This window comes from Rhyacophila brunnea, unplaced genomic scaffold (genome assembly GCF_057557595.1).
Source record: "Rhyacophila brunnea isolate RB1 unplaced genomic scaffold, BYU_Rbru_1.0 scaffold_6, whole genome shotgun sequence".
Lineage (NCBI taxonomy): Eukaryota > Metazoa > Arthropoda > Insecta > Trichoptera > Rhyacophilidae > Rhyacophila > Rhyacophila brunnea.
Window position 1 is genome coordinate 12599570 of NW_028233276.1, and position 21124 is coordinate 12620693.

Below are 21124 nucleotides of genomic sequence, written 5' to 3' on the forward strand. Positions count from 1 at the left end.
TGAGAAAGCTCTCCGCAAGATGGTTGCCGTTATTGCTCAAATGAATTTCAGCGTTGATTTATATCTGTAGACAAAGCATGGATCCATCACTATACACGAAAGATCAAGGAACAGTGAAAACAGTGGGTTTCTCCTGATGAATCGGCACCGAAGAAGGCAAAAGGTGGTTAAATCGGCTGGGAAGATTATGGCGACAGTTGTTTGGGATGCACATTGACAACCTTAAAATCGGAAAAACGAGTACTGGGGAATATTACTGCAATTTATTGGACCGTTTCAACAACGCTTTGAAAGGAAAAAAATGTATCGATCTAAAAGGGTCAACGTTGAAATATAATAATTTTTTTGCTTAAAACAACATTCATTGTTTCATTTTTACCAGACTTATCACACTACCCTCATATTTAAAATTACAGGCTATGGAATATTTTTCATTGGGAACCTACAAAATCAATTTGAATAGTTTAAGTGCAAAATTAACGAATTTTAAAGAAGGTAAAATATACAGGTAACAGTGAATTGATGTAACATTTTTGAATGAAAGCCAATGGTATGTTAGCATGATATAATAAAAAAATTAGTAAACACTGAGGGTACTTGATGAGATTTGAATCAAAATTCTAATTGATCCACGTTTTATACTATTCCATTGGATCATTTTCACCGCTGAAGTTTTTTCTTCATCTTCGCACTACACACATTTGCCAATAACAAATATTTAAGCTGACAAAAACTAGAATTACTTACAACTAATTTAGTGAAAATATAAGCAGTGAGTAACTATGGTTTATGTCGGTTGTATCTTTGCCATAAGTGAATGTGTGTGGCAATTGAAGATGTCGAATGGCGAAGCCGAGTTACTAAAAATGATTCAAATCGAATTCAATGAGATTATGACACAAAACACTGAATTTAATGTAGAACAAGCTCTTGTTACAAAATTTAATACTGCAGTCAGAAAATGTGAATTTAAATCGGAATTATTTTTGTTAAATACCAATTTGAAATCATTTTTTCAATAAAAGTCAACAATTGAATGATTTACCTACACAGTGTATTTGAAAAGGTATCGAGAGTGACTGATACTACAGTGCATCGAAGCAGTTCTCCATATTTAATTAGTCAGTTTTAATAGGATCAGGGTACGCCCACATCTAATAATGAAGGTGAATTTCATAGTTGTGCACTTGAATTGGTGTTAATTGCTTGAGAATGTGGATTGTTTTACCTTAGATTAGTCCCCGATAAATCCAGTGTCTACGAAGGTGCGCGGGTTGGATAAATGTGCATTAAATCATAATATGTAATTATTTACTGTTAAGAGTGGAGCCTAACCTCCGTGATACTATCGATAAAATATTTTAACAATTCCTTAAAATTAAATTACCCAATTAATAATAAATATAACATATCGATTGAAATAAATCGGCCTTGTTGTTCAAACTTTTATAAACTTACTAGAAAAATCAACCTTTTTGACATTTAAAAATTATAGGAATATTTATTTACATAGGTCATTAATCAAATTACGAAATCATATAATGGAATGCATGACAACATAAAAAAATACCAATAGGTATCTACGATATCTTTTTATTTTTATTGTAAATAATTATTTCTAGATTAAAAAATTAAATCGGTGAAACTGATTAGAAGAGGCAGACATTACGGTAAGCTATTTTAAACAATTATTAATATGAAATATTCATAACTCAACAACGAAAACAAAATAACTAATAATTAGTAAGAATGAATTGGAATGATTCCTTTATAAAAATATATACAATATATTATCATATTATTGTTATTGATGATTTAGCCCAATAAATAAAGCATTTTAAGGCGAAGTCTTCACTGAGCCTTTTTTAAAGAGGCACCTAGCGGAAAAATACGAAGCTTGCAATTTGAGACATTTTTTTGATAATATACAATTTCAACTGTATTAATGAATAAATATGTATCTGAAAACATTAAAAATAAAAATATTTTTTATTTTAAGTCAAAGACAAACTTACAATTGTAAAAAATGTAATAAAATGTGAATTTGTTCTATCGGTCCGCACCCTATTATTACATGTATTTTATGGTCATATTTATTATTAAAATTTAGTTTATTAAGTTTTCTAAGCATCACCTAAGCGATTTTTGTCAAATTCATAGTTTTAATATTTTTTATATCTATTTTAAAAAACATCGATTTTTATAAAAAATATAAATGTGTATAACTTGAAATCCTTTTTATTTATATTAATATAAATATTTTATTTATATTTATAAAAATAATTGATTTGATATAAATAAAAAGGATTTCAAGTTATACACATTTATATTTTTTATAAAAATCGATGTTTTTTAAAATAGATATAAAAAAATATTAAAACTATGAATTTGTCAAAAATCGCTTAGGTGATGCTTAGAAAACTTAATAAACTAAATATTAATAATAAATATGACCATAAAATATATGTAATAATAGGGTGCGGATCGATAGAACAAATTCACATTTTATTACATTTTTTACAATTGTAAGTTTGTCTTTGACTTAAAATAAAAAATATTTTTATTTTTGATGTTTTCAGATACATATTTATTCATTAATACAGTTGAAATTGTAAATTACCAAAAAAATGTCTCAAATTGCAAGCTTCGTATTTTTCCGCTAGGTGCCTCTTTAAAAAAGGCTCAATGAAGACTTCGCCTTAAGACATAACTGTACCATAACCAATTTATACGAAAAATGTGTGATGAAACATTTTCAGATTATCTCTAAATATTTACATTCATAAAAGTTATATTATAATTGTCATCAAATTGTGTGGAATAATTATAATATACCAAATTAAATTATGAAAGTCTGTGCTATAAGTGTGATACAATTAATTTTTATTTATTATGGAATGTTATAACAACTATGATACTACACAATATATCTTTTATTGCGAGATATTAGTTCGCCAAACTGCCACACCTCAAGATTTAATTATATTATATTGTACTTCTTTCGATAAATTTTATAAACATTTAAGTAAATAAAATATAACTAAACATATTGAAGTGTTTGTTATATATCTCTATGTACCATGTCTATCTATCAAGGTGTATTAACAGTGAAGAAAAATAATAATTATTATTTTTTTATTGAAAATTAGCTTTAAAATTGATACGTAATCAGCTGAATATTTTAACCTGGTAAAAATCAATATAATTAAAATAAAACTTGTTTCATGGTGAGCATAAATTGATTTAGGGTTGTTTTACCATTTCCGATTTACTAAATAAAAATTATATCAAATTGGGAATAGAGTTTAATATAGTTTAATATGTATATGTGAATAGAGTTTAATATAGTTTAATATGTATATGTAATTGAGTTTTGTTTGCCAACTTAAAAGTTACTTATTAAAAAAGCGGTTTCCTGTGAAGTTTGTGACACAAACTCAACTGGACTCGAACAACACAAATATAATGTGCATATATAAATATATACAATACTTACAATATAGTTTTGACAACACCTGATAACTTTGTTAATATTAAGCGTGATTTCTTTTCACAACACGAAATAGTAATAATGTTATTATTGCGGACACAAAATCGGAGGGAAAATCGGAGGGAATGGTAACATGATTCAGTATTTTTTTATCGGACAGCGTGTAGCAATAATGGAATGAAAAAACATATACATAACATCATTGTAACTGCCGTTTATATCAGCTACCCATCTTGTTGTCTTTGCTGATAACCAGAGATGAACATTATATAGTACTTCATGAGACATGTCAAAAAATAGCTGAATATAATATCAGACATTTAGATAGTGATTGATGACTTTTCAATATGTTTCAATGAAACAGTTTCATTATTTGCATTATTATATCAATATAATATATTATATTAAAATTTGACTTGCAGCCTATATCGAAATATAAAACAAAAATATGTACAACTTTGTATTGTATTATGCCAACACTTGCTTAATTGACATAGTTACGTTATTTAATATACGCCACACTTAATATTTAATTATCCTAGCCACATATCACATAAAGCGTAGATCACACTCACCCCTCAACCTCTACAATGATGACACTGCCACCAAGTGAATTCGTGTGAAAGCAATACATACCAACACTTTTACTAAATATGTATGCATAAGCAAAACAATATCAATTTGTAATACAAACTTTGCAAAAAACCCATCAACCAAAAGCAGTTTCGAAACCTAATTGTGATACTCATGAACATTCTTATAAAATAATCAATTTCAAGCGGTGTTTCCAACATAATAAACTAAAAATAAACCAAAGTTTCACATTTAAAATCTTATACATATTGTGTTAAATTCTTGAATTTTGTCCAGATATTTATCATTTCTCATTTTCATTTATCATCACGAACATTTATTATACATTGCCTAAAGATTTAATAATATGGACAATGCTATAAAGAAAATCAACGAGAAAAAACAACAAATACAAGAAATGTCAATTTCATTTATGTGCAATCGAAGATGTTAATTTGACAATAATTGATTGATATGAATAATTATAAGATAACATAATATTTTTAACAACAAATTTGTTTAATTACCTTAAATTCAAAAACATTTATCACAGGTGAAAAAGTATGACTACTTAAAAGCAAATTATTATATTGTCAATTTAATACCACATACCTCAATGTGGTCCAGCATTGACTGCCACATCTTAGCCATTTGCGGTGTGCCAATTTTATCGATATAGTCAGCTCTCAATTTCAACTCTTGTTTCATCTCTCTCAGTCTATTCACCGGTAAACGATCAGCGTTTATCAATTCCTTCTCGGTTTCTTTCAAAAACCTAGTAAGGTCATCCACGGTTGGTTCTGGAACGCCGGATGTTTTCAATGTCTCCCATCTGTCATTCAACTTATCGATGGATTCTTTCAAGGGTTCCAAATAAATAGCTTCACACTGTTTGGAAAACTCTTTGTAGTTCGTGTTCAGCGTGTCACGGATGGCCTCCATCCGTGACATTTCCAATTCGAGTGTCTGTTGACCCATACTGCCGACGAGGCTATCCAACCATTTATTCAATGACATCAAATCATTTTGAATTTCCCTCGCCATTATGAGAGCATTCTCCAGCATCTGTTTCGATTCGGTGATCTGCGCTCCGAGTTTATTGTAGAGTTCTTTAAGAGTGTCGATTTTTTTAGAAAAGGCTTGCGGATCGGTAATGGACTGCTCTTCCACCATTTTTCTTCCAGATTTAATGATAGTTTCAACTTCAGATTTCATCTCGCTTAGCGTGCGATAGAACCTCTGTTTGAATAGACAAAACAAAAGGAGAATTAGTAACGGGACAATCACAAGGAGACAAACATAACAATTTTGCATTCTTAACACTACACATAAAATTACACGAATCAATACAGAGCTCCCAAATGTATTTTGTACATTAAATTTACTTTCGATTTTCATACACTATCAGAATAATAAACGATTTTTTAGACTGATCTTTTAGATGGTCCATAGTGATACTCTATCGCCAAACAATATATGTATGACATAGCCTTGCTTCACATATTGTTGTTATCACATATGATTTCAGTTTGAATGAGTTGGTGTATTGACTGCCCCCACTACGGATTCATTGATGACATAATTATGTACAATTAAATCAACAGACCGTAACCAGTGTAGTTTACAGGGTAACCGGTGATATTACAGAATAAATGTTGTATATCTGAAATAGTCCTTCTAAGCATAATTCTTTGAAACAATATATTAAATGGACAATAATGTATGAGTAAAGTTGCAAGATATTCATTATCATCTTAATAGCATGATCTTTGGAAGGAAAAGCTGCGATAGTTGAAACAAGATTTTACAAGCAATTGAGAAAAATACAGCACAATATATTGAATGTTACATTTTGTTAAACCCTTTAAATTCCGGGAGGTATTAGAATGGTGGTACCCAGTGGGCCACGAATTTGTATGATAAAATAAAACTTTAAAAACATCATTACTTAGAAATATATTAAAAATACCATCACCATGATTTCAAGAGATGGCAGTATATTGTGTACAATATGTTAATTTATTGAAAATAACCAACCGGGGCTAGTATAGTGAATGTAAAGTACAGCGTATATACACGCTCATTCTCTATGGCCGGCCTTGCATGTACATAAACGCCCTTGTGGCATACATCCGGTTAAGAAATGAAATACTGAATTTAGCAACATCTGAATGATGATAAAAGCCATAAATAAATTGTAAATGTACAAAACAAATTCAACATAAAAAGCATTCGCAAACATAGAAATAGAAAGACCAAACATAAACCATAATATTACATAAAACAGATTGATGCAAATAATAGAACAAAACAGTTTATGTAACAATTTTTCTAAAAACTGACTGAAAAAACCGGATGTGTTCACATTTCTCAGATATAATAAGTATTAGTATATATTTTGATGTGAATCTACATTCTACATGATTAATATGGCAAACTCACAAGGCAATGTTTGAGTTGACCAGTCACATCTTCGGGTTCAGCTCCAGCCAGTTCCAGAAGATCACACCCTCGGTAGACGGCTCGGAGTTCTCGTAGAGCTCTATTCAGACGAGCTTCCATGTCATTACCGTTTTCGGCGAATGATTCCAACAGTGCTTCCGATTCTGTGAAACTTTTCTGTGAAAATCAAATATAACCCATTAAAACACTAGGTAGAATTGGTAGAATTAGTAGAATTCCATTTTACAAAATGATTAAATGATAAAACATTAAAACAATCTTATTAACAACAGAATTTTTTATTAAATACTTATTAATGGAAATATGTACTCCAATTTTTAGTCTAAATATGTAGATGAAATTAAAGTATTGAATTGAAAATTGGTAACCCTGCTCGTACAATAAATGACATTACACTAATTGAAAAACCGTTGGCTCGCAGGTAGATGCAAAGTGACATAACCACTAGGTAGAAGTATAAACACAATTAAAATAGGCAGTTGTTAGTTTTATTATGAAATGTCAACAGACTCTAACTTGCTATATCGAGTTGGTTAGCCAAAAGGGCGTAAAGAACATTTTGGCATAAAGAGTTACTTATAAGGCTAAATTGTTTAATTTTAGTTTCAGCATCCTAAAGCTAGATTTATTAATAACAAAATTACAACTTCGACAAAGTAACTTGTAATGTTGAAAATTGACCATTATGCCCCTCTCGTTTAACAACCTCAATATACTGAAAGCAAGTATTTGTATTGTCTTCAGCTACCAATCGTCACAATATAAATCAATCTGTTCTCTGCAGCTAAACCGATAATATGAAATGGTGCATACCTGCAGTAGATTCAACTGTTCTTTGAGTCGGCTTGCAGCCACGTGCTTCCCGACATCTTGATACGCTTTAATTTGACCTTCCATGTCCTTCAATGCCTTCTTCTGAGTTTCAAAACCTTCAACGAGCCTCTGTAAAAAAAATGATTTGATGAAAAAGTCAAGCTTAGATTATTTGCAGATAGTAAAAAAAAAAAATTTAAATATGCATAGAAGCAACTTCTAGCTACATATTAAATTAAAAATGATAGTTAATAATATGTAACAAAAACCATTATTTTCACACACAATATACAAATTCTAAAGTGTCGAGAAGGAATATTATTGAATATTTGAAACTTGTTAAGTAGTCCAATGCATTTTAACCGCAAACTCGATTTCGGATTGCATACATAGGAATACACGTCAAACCGATTTCTCATATGGATATTTTTGTCGAAAAATGACTTAATGACTGCATTTTGTTTTCGGCATTCAAATACACATGCTATTAAAATTTGACAAGTCTAAGACTATCGACAACATCTTAAAAAACGCTATTTTAGTATAAAATAAATAATAATAAAACTGAATTTAGTATCAATATGTAGTTTTTTGTCCATCTTGTAAAGTTTACATTTTGGGAGTTGGCTAATTTACAAATTCAGGTATCTACTGTCCGACAACATTAATTAGGCGAGAACAGGAAGTCGCCCTTGTCGCATTTAGAATATTTCTCAGTGTTGTCATTTTTTGAGAAAACATATCCGCGAAATAAGGTGTTAGTACATTTTCTTAATACATTTTTGTTTTAGTACATTTTAAGTACATTAATTTATAAGTCTAATTATTGTTCAATAAATATCAATAGATTTTTTTTTTCAAATAATTTCAACTCTTAATTATTACTATTATATTAGGTTAATTAATACAGCGTAATTATTGAATTTGGAAGGAAATGTATCATTGAACCCACATTAACGGCCCACGTGCTCGTCGTAGGTCAAAATTGAGTTTTTATTGTATTTTCAAACCATGATCCTGGACACTCCTTAAACGTTGTAGATAATCTATTTATATAATTTTGAAGCCTTATTATTCCTCATATTTATTTTAAACATGTGATGACTTTATAAAGTATTTTTGTTACATAAAATAGTATTCTTTTAAACCTCTCGCTCTAATGTTTTAGAATATAGTCATATTTCGGTACATAACTGTGCAGTGGTGTTAAGATTTTTTACATTTATTAATTTTTAAACGCATTTATAAAACTATCAGTATAATTTATATCGACATTATTATATTGAAATATTTACGATAAAAAATTATATTGGTAATCTCTGTGATCCCAAATTTGACAAGAATTAGCCATTTTATTATTCAAAAATCGGCAAGATTAACACATTTGAAGATAATTCCAAAGGTACTCACTATAAGCTATGTTTTTGACCATTTAAGTGTGATAAACATCTTATGAATAATGATTGCTTTATATTAATTATTGACCTAAGAATAAGGTAGTGTTTTTTTGAAATACGCCATTTCTTTTGTCATTTCCCAGTAATTAAGCTACAACATACGGCCGTAGCCATAAATTGACAAACTATAATTGAAGTAGGAAGTAAAATGATATTGACGCGCGTGTTTGAACATGTACCTAACCGACATTTTTTTTTTAAACGGTACATGTTCGAACACGCGCGTTATTATCATTTTACTCCCTACTTCAATTATAGTTTGTCAATTTATGGCTACGGCCGTATGTTGTAGCTTAACCACTGGGGAATGACAAAAGAAATGGCGTATTTCAAAAAAACACTACCTTATTCTTAGGTCAATAATTAATATAAAGCAATCATTATTCATAAGATGTTTATCACACTTAAATGGTCAAAAACATAGCTTATAGTGAGTACCTTTGGAATTATCTTCAAATGTGTTAATCTTGCCGATTTTTGAATAATAAAATGACTAATTCTTGTCAAATTTGGGATCACAGAGATTACCAATATAATTTTTTATCGTAAATATTTCAATATAATAATGTCGATATAAATTATACTGATAGTTTTATAAATGCGTTTAAAAATTAATAAATGTAAAAAATCTTAACACCACTGCACAGTTATGTACCGAAATATGACTATATTCTAAAACATTAGAGCGAGAGGTTTAAAAGAATACTATTTTATGTAACAAAAATACTTTATAAAGTCATCACATGTTTAAAATAAATATGAGGAATAATAAGGCTTCAAAATTATATAAATAGATCATCTACAACGTTTAATTAGTGTCCAGGATCATGGTTTGAAAATACAATAAAAACTCAATTTTGATACTTTTGACATGTCCCCCCTTAACTGATAGTATTGGTGCAGGTATTTTTTAATGAAATAACTAGAACACAAATTATGACTAAATAAGTAGAAGTGAAAGATATAACATATTCAATATTATATTGATGACCCAATCACATGTTTTAGAATTTACAAATGATGTCTTTATATCGTATTTTTAGTAAAATTGTTGTAGAAACACATACTGTGAAAATAATGTTCTATAAATTAAATTATATCCACCTTACATAAATTTTAAAACAATATGTACCTACTTATCGGTTTAAAAATACAAGGATAATTCATTAATTAACCAATGATCATTTATACTTAATTATTATACGTCTAAAAATATTAATAAAATAGATTACGATTCACATAACTTTATAATATACAAACATAATCTCCAGGATTTGGGGAAATATTTCTAGGATCGCAACACTGAATTTTGACATACCTGACATGACAGGAACCCGTATAATGGGCTTGTTTAAAGTATTGTATAAGCTCGCCTTTTAAATACGACTATTTTTCTTCTTCGCAATAAATCAAAAGTTTACTGATAATATTACGAACATCATTTCGTATTGTTTTAGACATCTTTTGAATATAAAAAGCTTCAAATTACGTAAATTGATAGATGCGTCCAATACGAAGTGTCAAAAATGTAATGAATAATTTGGGGGCGTTCCTAATTTGAAACCGGAAGTTCGATTGGGGATTGTAGTTCACAGAATTGCCACGTAGCCAAGATGAAGTTGCCGGACAATAGTCACTTGAAATGTCTGAACTATTAAAGTTCATTCGAAAACTAAAAATAAATCAAAACCTGACACATACATAGTAAGTACGGACATTACGGTAGGCTGTGTTAGGTTTTGGTGATGTCCCAAATGACTACTTTATTTGTTTTGACCATGTCCGATCCTAATAGGACCATATTGGTCTCCACAGAGTTGAGGTTTACATTAACAGATTTTTTTATTACAAGAAATGTATGTTTTGTTGCTCAACCTATTAAGTTCATACTCTGACTCAAAACACAAATTCAGAAACAATGTATATCTGCCAGACCCAGGATTCGAACCTGAGACCCACGACATAATAAGCCGACGCGTAAGCCGCTCGGCCATCGCGACTACATTGCGGGAAAACTGCACATCACAATGCATTACGATGACATATATTATTGCCGTTACTTCACGTTGTGTATTTCAAAGATTTTATAAATTCTGCCATTAATATATAGTCACTTAAGAAATTTAATCTGTTAGCTCTTTTAACAGGTAAACAAAAGCAAATTTAACAAAACCACCCCTTCATCAATAATTTTACTGTATGTTAATAAAGTTAATGCTGTCATTGGTAAACATTCCATGATTAAAATCTAAAAGGCACAACAGTAAAACCTATCAAAACAATCATATTTTGGCATTCTTCAGCCAAATTCAAACCTGATGTTCCTCGGGCAAGTCCTGAGCTGTGAGGTCACTCTCCAACCTATCTCTGAGCAATGAAGTAGCGTTCTGGATCCACTGCTGGATGTTGACAATGGACACTTCGAACTTGGTCGCCTCATTCACGGATGTCTCCAGGAGTTGGGTGCGTGCGGCCGCCTGCGTGCAAAATTGTTTTGTGCAAAGGCGTGTCACGTGCATAATTAATAGTGTTAAAGTAACTAAATTTTAAACTGAGTAGATTTAAATTGTTGCATTACATTTTAAATAGAATTATATTTCATCTATATTGACATCAATAATTGCTACTAGTCAAGAGAAATAACAGGGTATTCTGTGTCAAATACGAAACTTACATAACATACTCTGACAGGATACAGAAGATACTAAAATTGATCATTTCTGTGGGTCTATTCTATACACAAGGCGGCTATCGACGGCTAAAGTGATAAATATTATCACTTTATCATATTTATGTATTGTGGCGGTTAATTCTTACAATTAGTTAACCGCCTAAACTGTCTATCTCGCTCTAAAAGTTAACACAGCTAAGAGAGAGGCTGTTAAAACATAGCATTAGTTACATAGACAGTAAACTTATTGTAACAATTAACTTCAATACATAAATATGATAAACTACCATCGATAGCTGCCTTGCGTACAGAATAGCTTCGCAGCAGTTATAAAACAGTTAAAGTAATAAAAAAAAACTACTAAATTTGCAAAATGCTGTGTCAGTTTTCCAAATAAAATGTTCATTGATAAGAACACAATAATTATATTTTTTTTATATCTGAAAAGATTATATTTATAAAGAGTCACTCTCTTTATTAAATTTATGTTAAGCTGAGTGCATAACTGCGAATTTAATTAATAACTGATTAAAAGACATTATTAAAATTAGAAAAGTATAGAACAGATTGTTTGTAGGATACATTCCACGTAAAGCGTTTATTTTGCAAGATGTTACATTGAAATTTAAATAGAATTGGGTCAACTCTGTTATTTATAATACATGCATAAAATTGCATAAGCCATTCGTTCATATCGTGTATTACCTAAGTAAGTTATAATTAATATATTATTTCTATTATCAGGCTTAAATAAAGAAATGTAATAATAATAATCAATCACCTGCTTGTTAAGTGCATTCCATCTGTCGGTGACGATGTCCACCTCGGTCCGGATGACTTGTGGCATGATGTGAGCGTCTACCAGCTGTTTGCCAACACTCTGGATCCTCGACAGGCGGTCATCAGAGTGATTACGGACATAATTTTCCAAGTCCTACAACATACACCAAAAATTAAACCTAACTGCCTGCAGTAATCATGCGAAGAAAAAAAAATTGTAAATAATTTTATGGCACAAGGAGCCTTCAATTTAAGATGCTCGCAGACAGTTTCAGGAGTCACTGCTATTAATACTGAGCATAATAACCTGTTTATACGGACATGGATTTACTGCTGACAATATGTATTATCATAACAAGAAAATTCACGAAAAAATTCAAAATTCATTCATTCATTATAAGATTGCGTGCATGGATCAAAAAAGTTCAGCAGCTCCTGAATTTTCATGCGACAGTTGGAACTTGTGAGATATCTGCGCCTGCACAGTAGAGCGATACCTGCCGGAAAAAAACGAACAACACTACGCAGAGCAATTTTGACATTTGCCAATTTTCACAACCAGTCAAATACCACCATAAAGTGACAATGTGTCTCTCTTACTCTTGAAGAATGAGGTTGGTGAGACAGTCAGCACTGTTACGTGTAGTGTCGATAGTTGAATTTACACACTGTTGGTGCCAGTAAATTTATGCACATGTACAGGCGCTATAACTTTGTTATTACCTATTTGAATAATTTGACTTTTGACAATAGTGCTAGATTGGGAATCATCGAGGAAGTAAGAAAATTGAATTTTCATGTTAATTTTTTAGCAGCTTTGCCTGTCATTTTTTAAATGAATTATAACGTAATGTCAGTTATAACTGACACGTCCAAGAAAACGTGTTAAATGTATTGGCATGCAGCCCTTGTCTATTTGGTAAAATTATAAAGATATGTTGAGACTAACGTAAAGTTCATCAGATATTTCCTCAGCGTCGGCGGGATCGTTCGGACTCTTGCAGAGTTTCCGCTGCAATCCATCCAGCCATGATTTCTCCTGAGTCAGCCAAGCTCTCAATTCTCCATATTCCAATGAAGCCTCTTGAATAACCCTATTTATTACACAAACAAAATATTCAGTAAATAACATAATTCCATAACACACATATTTTCATTTGACATAACATTAGTAAAAACACCATTTCATAGATGTCATACATTTCATAGATTTTTGGAACCTTATTAACTTATTCTGAAGTCAAATGATGACAATATGACAGATGAACAAGACAAATAGAATAGTCTTCAGCATTATCGACTTCCTTAAATAATTATTAATTGTGGAAATAATACTTTTACATGCCCAAAACATTTTCCTTAGGAGTGATAAAACAAATGAAAACAACATTACTGTCATTTTTTCGTACATCCTCAGATGGACTTTACATCTAGTATTATATATCATTGCAATTTTATAGAGAAGGGCAAACAATCTTCAACTAAAATGATTGGTAGTTAAGAAGGTATAAAATTACCATATAGTCATCAAAAGAAATCGATATCTATACATACTTGCAACGCTCATAGATGGCATCGGTGACTTGAGTCCATCTGGCATTCAAATGGGTAAACTTTCTTGCCAGATCTGTGAGAGGATTTCCTTCGGACTGGAGAATCATATCATTTCCTGCAAATAACACACAAACCATAATTTGGCAGAGCATTTGGGCGTCAATTATATTAATATACTGTATTTACGAAGAATGACTATTGGCGATTCGCTCATCCCTGTCATTGCTCCGGATCAAATGCACGTTAAAAAACAGCCCAACAGACAGACAATCTACCAACGATGTGCAGTGGGTCATAATATTATTTTATATTTATACCAACGTATTAACCCGTAATATTACGATGGTATTGAAAATTCAATATCATTTGTTAGCGAAAAAAACCACAGTGATGATAATTATAATATTATGACTTATAAAAAGGTGTATCGGAAGGAATATTAATCCCACTTATCAAAACTTCATTGGGAATAGAAAAAATTCAGAGACTCACTTTTTAAGTATTGGATACAATCATTTGATTATTAATTTACAAGATTTTTAAAATTACCTGTTTCATTTAAATTTCTAAACTCTTCAGTTCTCGCATCACATTTTTCTTTCAACACTTGAAACTTGGCTTTCATTTGGAAAAGTTCAGCTGAGTTGGTAACATTGCACTCTTCAGCATTTGGTATTTCCTTCTCGGTGACATTTAACCACTCTTCGAACTCGTCAATCTGTCCAATGACTTTCTCCGTCTTCTCGAGAGCCCTTCGGAGCTTCTCATTGTGCTGGTTGGCCGACTCGATCGTGTCCTTCCACTTCTTGTTTAGGTTGTTTGTGCGAGTCTTGATATCTTTTGAAAGAATATCGTCGCAGTTTTCCAAAATTTTATTGGCCGTTGCGTTCACTTTCGTGTAGTTTGTCTTCACGGTGTCGATATCATCCTGCAGGCCCTAATCAAAATTTAAAAAAACTTATATTACATTTCTCCCATGCCAATGTAATTAACATAAATGTTTTTTTTAATGTATAAGTATGAATATGCATAGGGGCCCTAGACTTTTTAATAAGATGAAAAAAGCTCATTTATATTATCTATGGGATATGCCATTTCATATAGCATATAAATTATCTAAACAGAAGAATCTAAAAAAGGCTATAAACATCTGACATAAATCTGTAAGAATCACCCTTATTGCTATGTAGATAGGGTTCAGTTTTAAGTACATACATACAATAATTTCAGATACACTCATTGGAGAGGATAAAAAAACCATAATGGTGTACATACAAATCAATGCATTTTGGAAATTCACTCTTATTATGATGCTAGAATTTATTTTTGTCACTTTCATCTGTATTATTTTTTTATTATGAAAGAATAAAATTTGTATGGAGTTCTAATTCAAATTAATTATTTATTAATACTTTACAAATTACAAATTCAAGACATTAGATAGGTACATAGAAGTATGCCGAATGAACTAAATATATCCTATTTTCCAAGATAGTTTATCAAGGACACAGAAGTCAACACTACCAAGAATCACAGAGTTCACATTTCTATCGAGCGACTGTACAACCTACAACCTCAAGAGATGATTCTGGCAGACTAAAATAGACCCGACTAAAATTTTGTTGTCATTTTATTTGTCACACACTTCATCCATATATTATAACAATACATCAAGCATGCCTCTTGGTAGCTTATTTATAAGTCAAAATAATACCGTGTTCACTGTTCTCTACCAATATGACAAAGGCACCTTTCGAATGCTTTATGACACCAACACATACTAAACTTACAATCCATAGACAGCGGATTTGTATTAGCATATGGGAGATTATTATGTTCCTAATTATATCCATGACTATACATTTAGTAAACGCTATGCTTACTGGGAAGTACTAATACTGGAATAGTACTATGTATTGATAGATCATGCAAATTGTAAGGTAAACAAATATGACTAGTAAATTGAAACCTTATTGCTTACATTGCTCTGTACTAATTTGGCTTCCAGTGTTTCAATGTCTCCGACAGGAATGTCGCTCTCGTCTTCGACAAACTTATCAACGGTGCTCAGCCAGTCTAAAATATTCAACACCTCCTTGTCAAAATCGTCCAACATTTCAATGCCTGCAACAAATATTCATGTCAAGATAAATCAAGAAGTTCCGTAGACACTCAGTTATTTGGATTATGCATAATACCGAATAGTATAACATATTATGTTAAATTGCTTCATTATCTGATGACTGAAAATGGGATTCATAGCTAAATAATAATTGGTACAGTAGAATGCCAACTCGAAAAGCATTTAAAATATTAGCAACTATGGACAAAATTTTGCACAATATTGAATTTATCCAAAAATTCAAGGCATTTACCAATTAATAGTACGTAGTTCCCCTTTATATTGATTACTCTAGAAATAATAAAGTCATTATTACCCTTTGAAAGCTTTGCTGTTTTTTCCAATAAAATAACTTTCACATCAGTCCACCTCGTATTGAGATCATCCAATTCAAACTTCAATCTCTCCCCCTGCGCGTCCAGACCAGTTCTATCGTACAGTTCACCCCCGACTCTCTTGATGTAGTCGTGAGCTTTATCAGCTTCCGTCAGTCCCGCCTCAATATCTTTCAAATTCTTTATCTTATTTTGCATTGACTTCTTTTCCGAGATAATAGCGTGTTCAATCAACAGAACACTTTCCAAGCTATCAATCTTACTTTTCAAATAAGACACTTCCTCGGAATAGCGCTTCGGGGGGGTGGTGTCCAACGCTTTCATCAATTCTGTCTCTTTATTAACGAGGGTTTTAAAAACAAAATGCCAAGTTTCGTTCAGTTTTATCGAGTCTTGTTGAATTTTTGATACATCAATAGCTGAGAAACGTTTGGACAACAATTTCCGTGATTTTCCTTGGACAGTCATCACTTTATTTTCATTTTCTTTAAGAGAATTTAGCATGTTTTTGCATTGGTCTAAATATTGTTGTTTGTCGGTTGGTTTTACAGCATTTTCAACCCACTTCTTATAACCGTCAAGAACTTTTTCCAACAAATTCATCTCAACGTTGAAAGCGTCTCTTTCGTTTAAGAATTTCATCAATTCTTCACAGTATTCCAAGTCTTTTTGAAGGATTGTTAATCTCTCCCGAATTGCAGAGACATCCTTTTCTTGGCTGATTGATTGATTGCCTAAAACAAAAAACAAAGACATATATTTTGTAAATATTGTGGAATTTAATAGGTACTCAATACAATTTTATCATGGGATACTGAAATATATTATTTTGCAAAATCTGGAAACCTAATAAATTATGGCACTCGTTAGAAAGGTGGTTTATTGCAATATAGTACAATGTATTACCTGCATCACTAGTCAACTTCTGAAGGAGTTTCTCCACATTATCGAAATCCTTTTTCTGGCTGTCGATATCATTTGTCATTTCATTGACCGACTTGAACTTGTCATCCATCGTGACGTCTTCACTCTCCAACTGGCTCTTGCACTTCTCCATTGACTTCTCCATCACCTGCAGCCAGTTGTGGAAATCGGTGAAAGCTTCTTCGAATTCTTCAAGGGTCTTGTTGCCGGATAGTCTGGGTTTTTTGGACTTGCTGTGGTCATCGGCGATCATCTTGTTCGCCTCGCCCTTGGTCAATAATGTTTTCTCAATTGTCGTTGTGGTCATAATAGTCTTTGTCACTTCAAAGTCCATTGATGGATCAGTTGAAACGTATTCAGAGACGTTCACTTCGAAGCCAAGATCTTTTATCTGAAAGCAAAATAATTACATTATTAATTTCTCTTCACCCATAATACCTGTTCCACGTGGAAGATATTATTACGACATTTGGTATTCATAAGTATACCACGAACAGAAAACTGACAAGTTTATTCATTATGTTAGTCATATGTTCCAGCCATGTAATGTCTTGTCTTGTCATGTCTTTTTGTAATGACATAAGAGTACAACAATTAATAGTTATCTTGTAGCAAAACTCCAAGCCTTCTACCCTACCTCTCACTCTATAGTATTACTACAAGAGTGATCTACGCACTCTCGAGTTGACCACAGGATGTGAAGCTACCTTGCCTGGATCGTCCATAAATAATGATGTCACATGATTTTGGGTATCTTTTGACCCCCCGCACTAAATCTGTTACCGCCCTGCCCAATGACATTATTAATGGACGACGCACTCAATACAGTAGCTAGCAAGTAAATTCGCATGTATAGGTAGACGTCATGCAATTTCCATTATGCGATATCACGCATCGGGAATTTATAGCAATATCCCCTTTATTGTAATGGCGTTCGAGCTGTGTTTCTAATGTCAATGTTCATTTGATCGAACCCGTTCGAACCGAATCATTCGGCAGACCCAACAAAATGCATCAGGAATTTATAGCAATATCACCTTTATTGTAATGGCGTTAGAACAGATTATGCCATTCGGCAGACCCGACAATAAAGTGAGTGTCATTTATTTCCCCAGATGATTCGTCCATATTAATGTCATTGCACCTGCCCAAATTATGTCAAATCCTCCCATTTGTTAAAAAATAATTTGTTGAAAATGATTCTCTGAAAAAATTGGATTTATATTTTTTTGGGTTTGTGACATTTTCGATAACGACTCCGTAAAAATCATCACATTATATCACACCCCGTCCCCCTAACCCCCTTCGGAGATCATTCCATCATCAAGGCTTAATGTCGTATAATATGACTGACCCCTAGGCACTGAGGCTGGAACATGGCAGGGTGAAATAACTACTTAGTAGATTCATAGGAGACCACTTCAAATAATTCTAATGTTCTCATTGAAAGCAATCACTATATTGACAATCTTTTTGAGTAATACATTATCATGATCCAGGAATCCAATTTCATCCTGGAAGTGTAATTTGATCCTGTGAGAGGTAAGTCAGATGGGTTGAAATAATAAATACTAACCCTCCTTTCCTGAATTTCAATAATCAAAAAGAGGGCATCGAATTTATCCTGCAATGACTCGACCCGGTCGACATAAACATCCATAGACTTGGTGCTGGATTCTTCGATTAGTTGATTGGTGATTTCTTGGTGAGAGACCAGACTCTGCTGCTGAACATCCATGGAATGCTTCACAAACTGAAGCTGTTTTATTCTCTCGAGGACTTCGCCGATTTCACCCACAGGATTGGCTTCCATCTGCAATGTATTAATGAAAAAATATTCAGATCATTTGCAATTTATGCGGTTGAACTTCCATTATGCATTTTATATTATTCATTACCTGCTTGAGTTGGATTTCTTTATCATTTATCCACTGCAACAACTGCTGATAGGTATGGTCAAGAGCTTTCCACTGAGCCTGCAGCGCTTGTAATTTACACAGCTGTGTCTCGGTCCACTGACAGGTGTGAGTCCAACGCTCACCCAGGGCTCGCAGCTGGTCTTCAATCTCACAGACTCCTGAAAAGATTAACAACATTATATTTTTAAACACAATTCATGACAACGAAGAGTACTTAACGATGGCTTATAATAACAGTAAAAATAAAATATTCCACTCCTGAGAGCAGCATATAACATAATATGGAGGCTATACCATTGGACTTCAAGGGCAAGGAATAATTGATAACCATTCGAGTTACTCATCAAGTTCTTGCTCTGGATCAAACACATATTGAAAAAAACCAGATGGGGAGATTGAACCGGCATCTACAGCTTCAGAGATGGACACTTTTAAATCACTCCATCATCGGAATATTATTACCAACATATTAACACAATATGTCATTAATTAATAAGAGACATAAAATGACAGATTTTCTTTGATTGAAAATCATGGCTTACTTAATTATCAAAGATAAAAGTATCGCCCATTTTAATTTTGACAGTGAGATGCCATTAAATACTGTTTATTGACGAGTACTACAAACACAAAATCAACTCTATCCCTGTCTCTCTCTTGAACTTCCATTCGGTGACAACATCTTGCCCCGTATCTTTATAAGTCATTTTGCGATTGCTGTCGGAGGCGAATAAGTATAATCTCCAGTCTTATATGAATACCTGTGTAAATAAACCTCCAGTATGCTTTTGCTAATCTACCTGTTAAAGTTTTTAATTATTAATCCCAACACAACCCTACGAACGCCTCACCTTGTGACGCTAACTATCATCGATGAATAATCAATCTAGTGTTAATTTAACAACATACACATGACACCCACATATCTGCAAGTGGAAATAGCATCATGTGGCCCGCTTTTAACAATACCCGAGGCTTTGAGATCAGATCAGTACAAGTAATCATCCTATGTGACTTCACTAATAATGAAAACATATGACAGAAAATTATAGTGTCACCTTGGCTTAAGCCGCGTTGACACGGTCCAAGTACGATCCAAGTACACTTGGACCGAGTGCCATCCAAGTGACAGCTTCATACTAATTATTCCTATCCAAGTTAACTTGGATGAGTAGGACGCGGTCTAAGTAGCTTGGATAAGAATAATTAGTATGAAGATGTCTCATACGAGTGCACTTGGATGACACTCGGTCCAAGTGTACTTGGATCGTACTTGGACCGTGTCAACGTGCTTTTAGGCACGTAGAATGAATACCGAAAGTGAATGCAAAAATAACTTAGATCCTCTTTACGCTGTCTTTTTCCCAGAATATATTCAGTAAATTCATTGGATCCTAGGATGTCTTTAAGGAGTATAATGGAGTAGTGATGGGAGTGATGAATAATTACCATTGTCTTGTTGGTCATCATCAACAACTACAACACAGTTTGCCAGAGAGTCCACAAGCGGTTGCTGGTCATCGAGATCCGCTTGAAGGGCTTTTACAGCAGCTATGTGAGAGGCCACTTCTTTTGGTCCTCCACTCACAGATCCCATGTGAGAAATTCTATCTTCAGTCTGAGTTAACCACAATCTGAAATAGATGTATATAACTGATGATTGCTACTATCTTGATTGGAATAGCATTTTCATCTTTGATGCAAGACTTGATATATTATATTAGAGGTTAGAAAACTCAAGCACATATCGATAAAAAATATCTGGTTGTGATAGTACACAAGTTTAGTGTGCATAAAATAAAATACTATTGCAAACTTCAAATTATTTTATTCAAAGTTTCATTTGTTTCCAGGTTTCTGTGTTCTTTATTATCATTGTGCTCTATCCATATTATTATTAAAATTTCGTTTTAAACAACCATAGATAAAGTTCCATTTTTGAACAAATGGTAAAATTATAATATGGCACTGGATATAAACAAATGAATGTACCTAATAAAAATAGAGTAAACATTACCTTTTA

General features: G+C 32.3%; 1 protein-coding gene across 9 annotated transcripts in view; it reads right to left on the reverse strand.

Moving 5' to 3' along the window:
* Nucleotides 1-21124, reverse strand: part of Dys (Dystrophin) — a 1414635-nt gene that overhangs the window by 1275932 nt on the left and 117579 nt on the right. For 7 of the 9 annotated variants that reach the window (XM_085956685.1, XM_085956681.1, XM_085956679.1 and 4 more), the window contains 14 exons: nt 20551-20735; nt 19081-19259; nt 18759-18995; nt 17165-17573; nt 16240-16992; nt 15783-15925; nt 14351-14738; nt 13802-13916; nt 13197-13341; nt 12249-12401; nt 11112-11273; nt 7340-7468; nt 6506-6682; nt 4676-5302 (listed from right to left, as the gene is read on the reverse strand). In XM_085956685.1, coding sequence (XP_085812811.1) covers nt 4676-5302; nt 6506-6682; nt 7340-7468; nt 11112-11273; nt 12249-12401; nt 13197-13341; nt 13802-13916; nt 14351-14738; nt 15783-15925; nt 16240-16992; nt 17165-17573; nt 18759-18995; nt 19081-19259; nt 20551-20735 — 3802 coding nt within the window. The remainder of the gene's footprint in view (nt 1-4675; nt 5303-6505; nt 6683-7339; nt 7469-11111; nt 11274-12248; nt 12402-13196; nt 13342-13801; nt 13917-14350; nt 14739-15782; nt 15926-16239; nt 16993-17164; nt 17574-18758; nt 18996-19080; nt 19260-20550; nt 20736-21124) is intronic. The other 2 variants (XM_085956687.1, XM_085956682.1) reach the window with 1 other exon arrangement.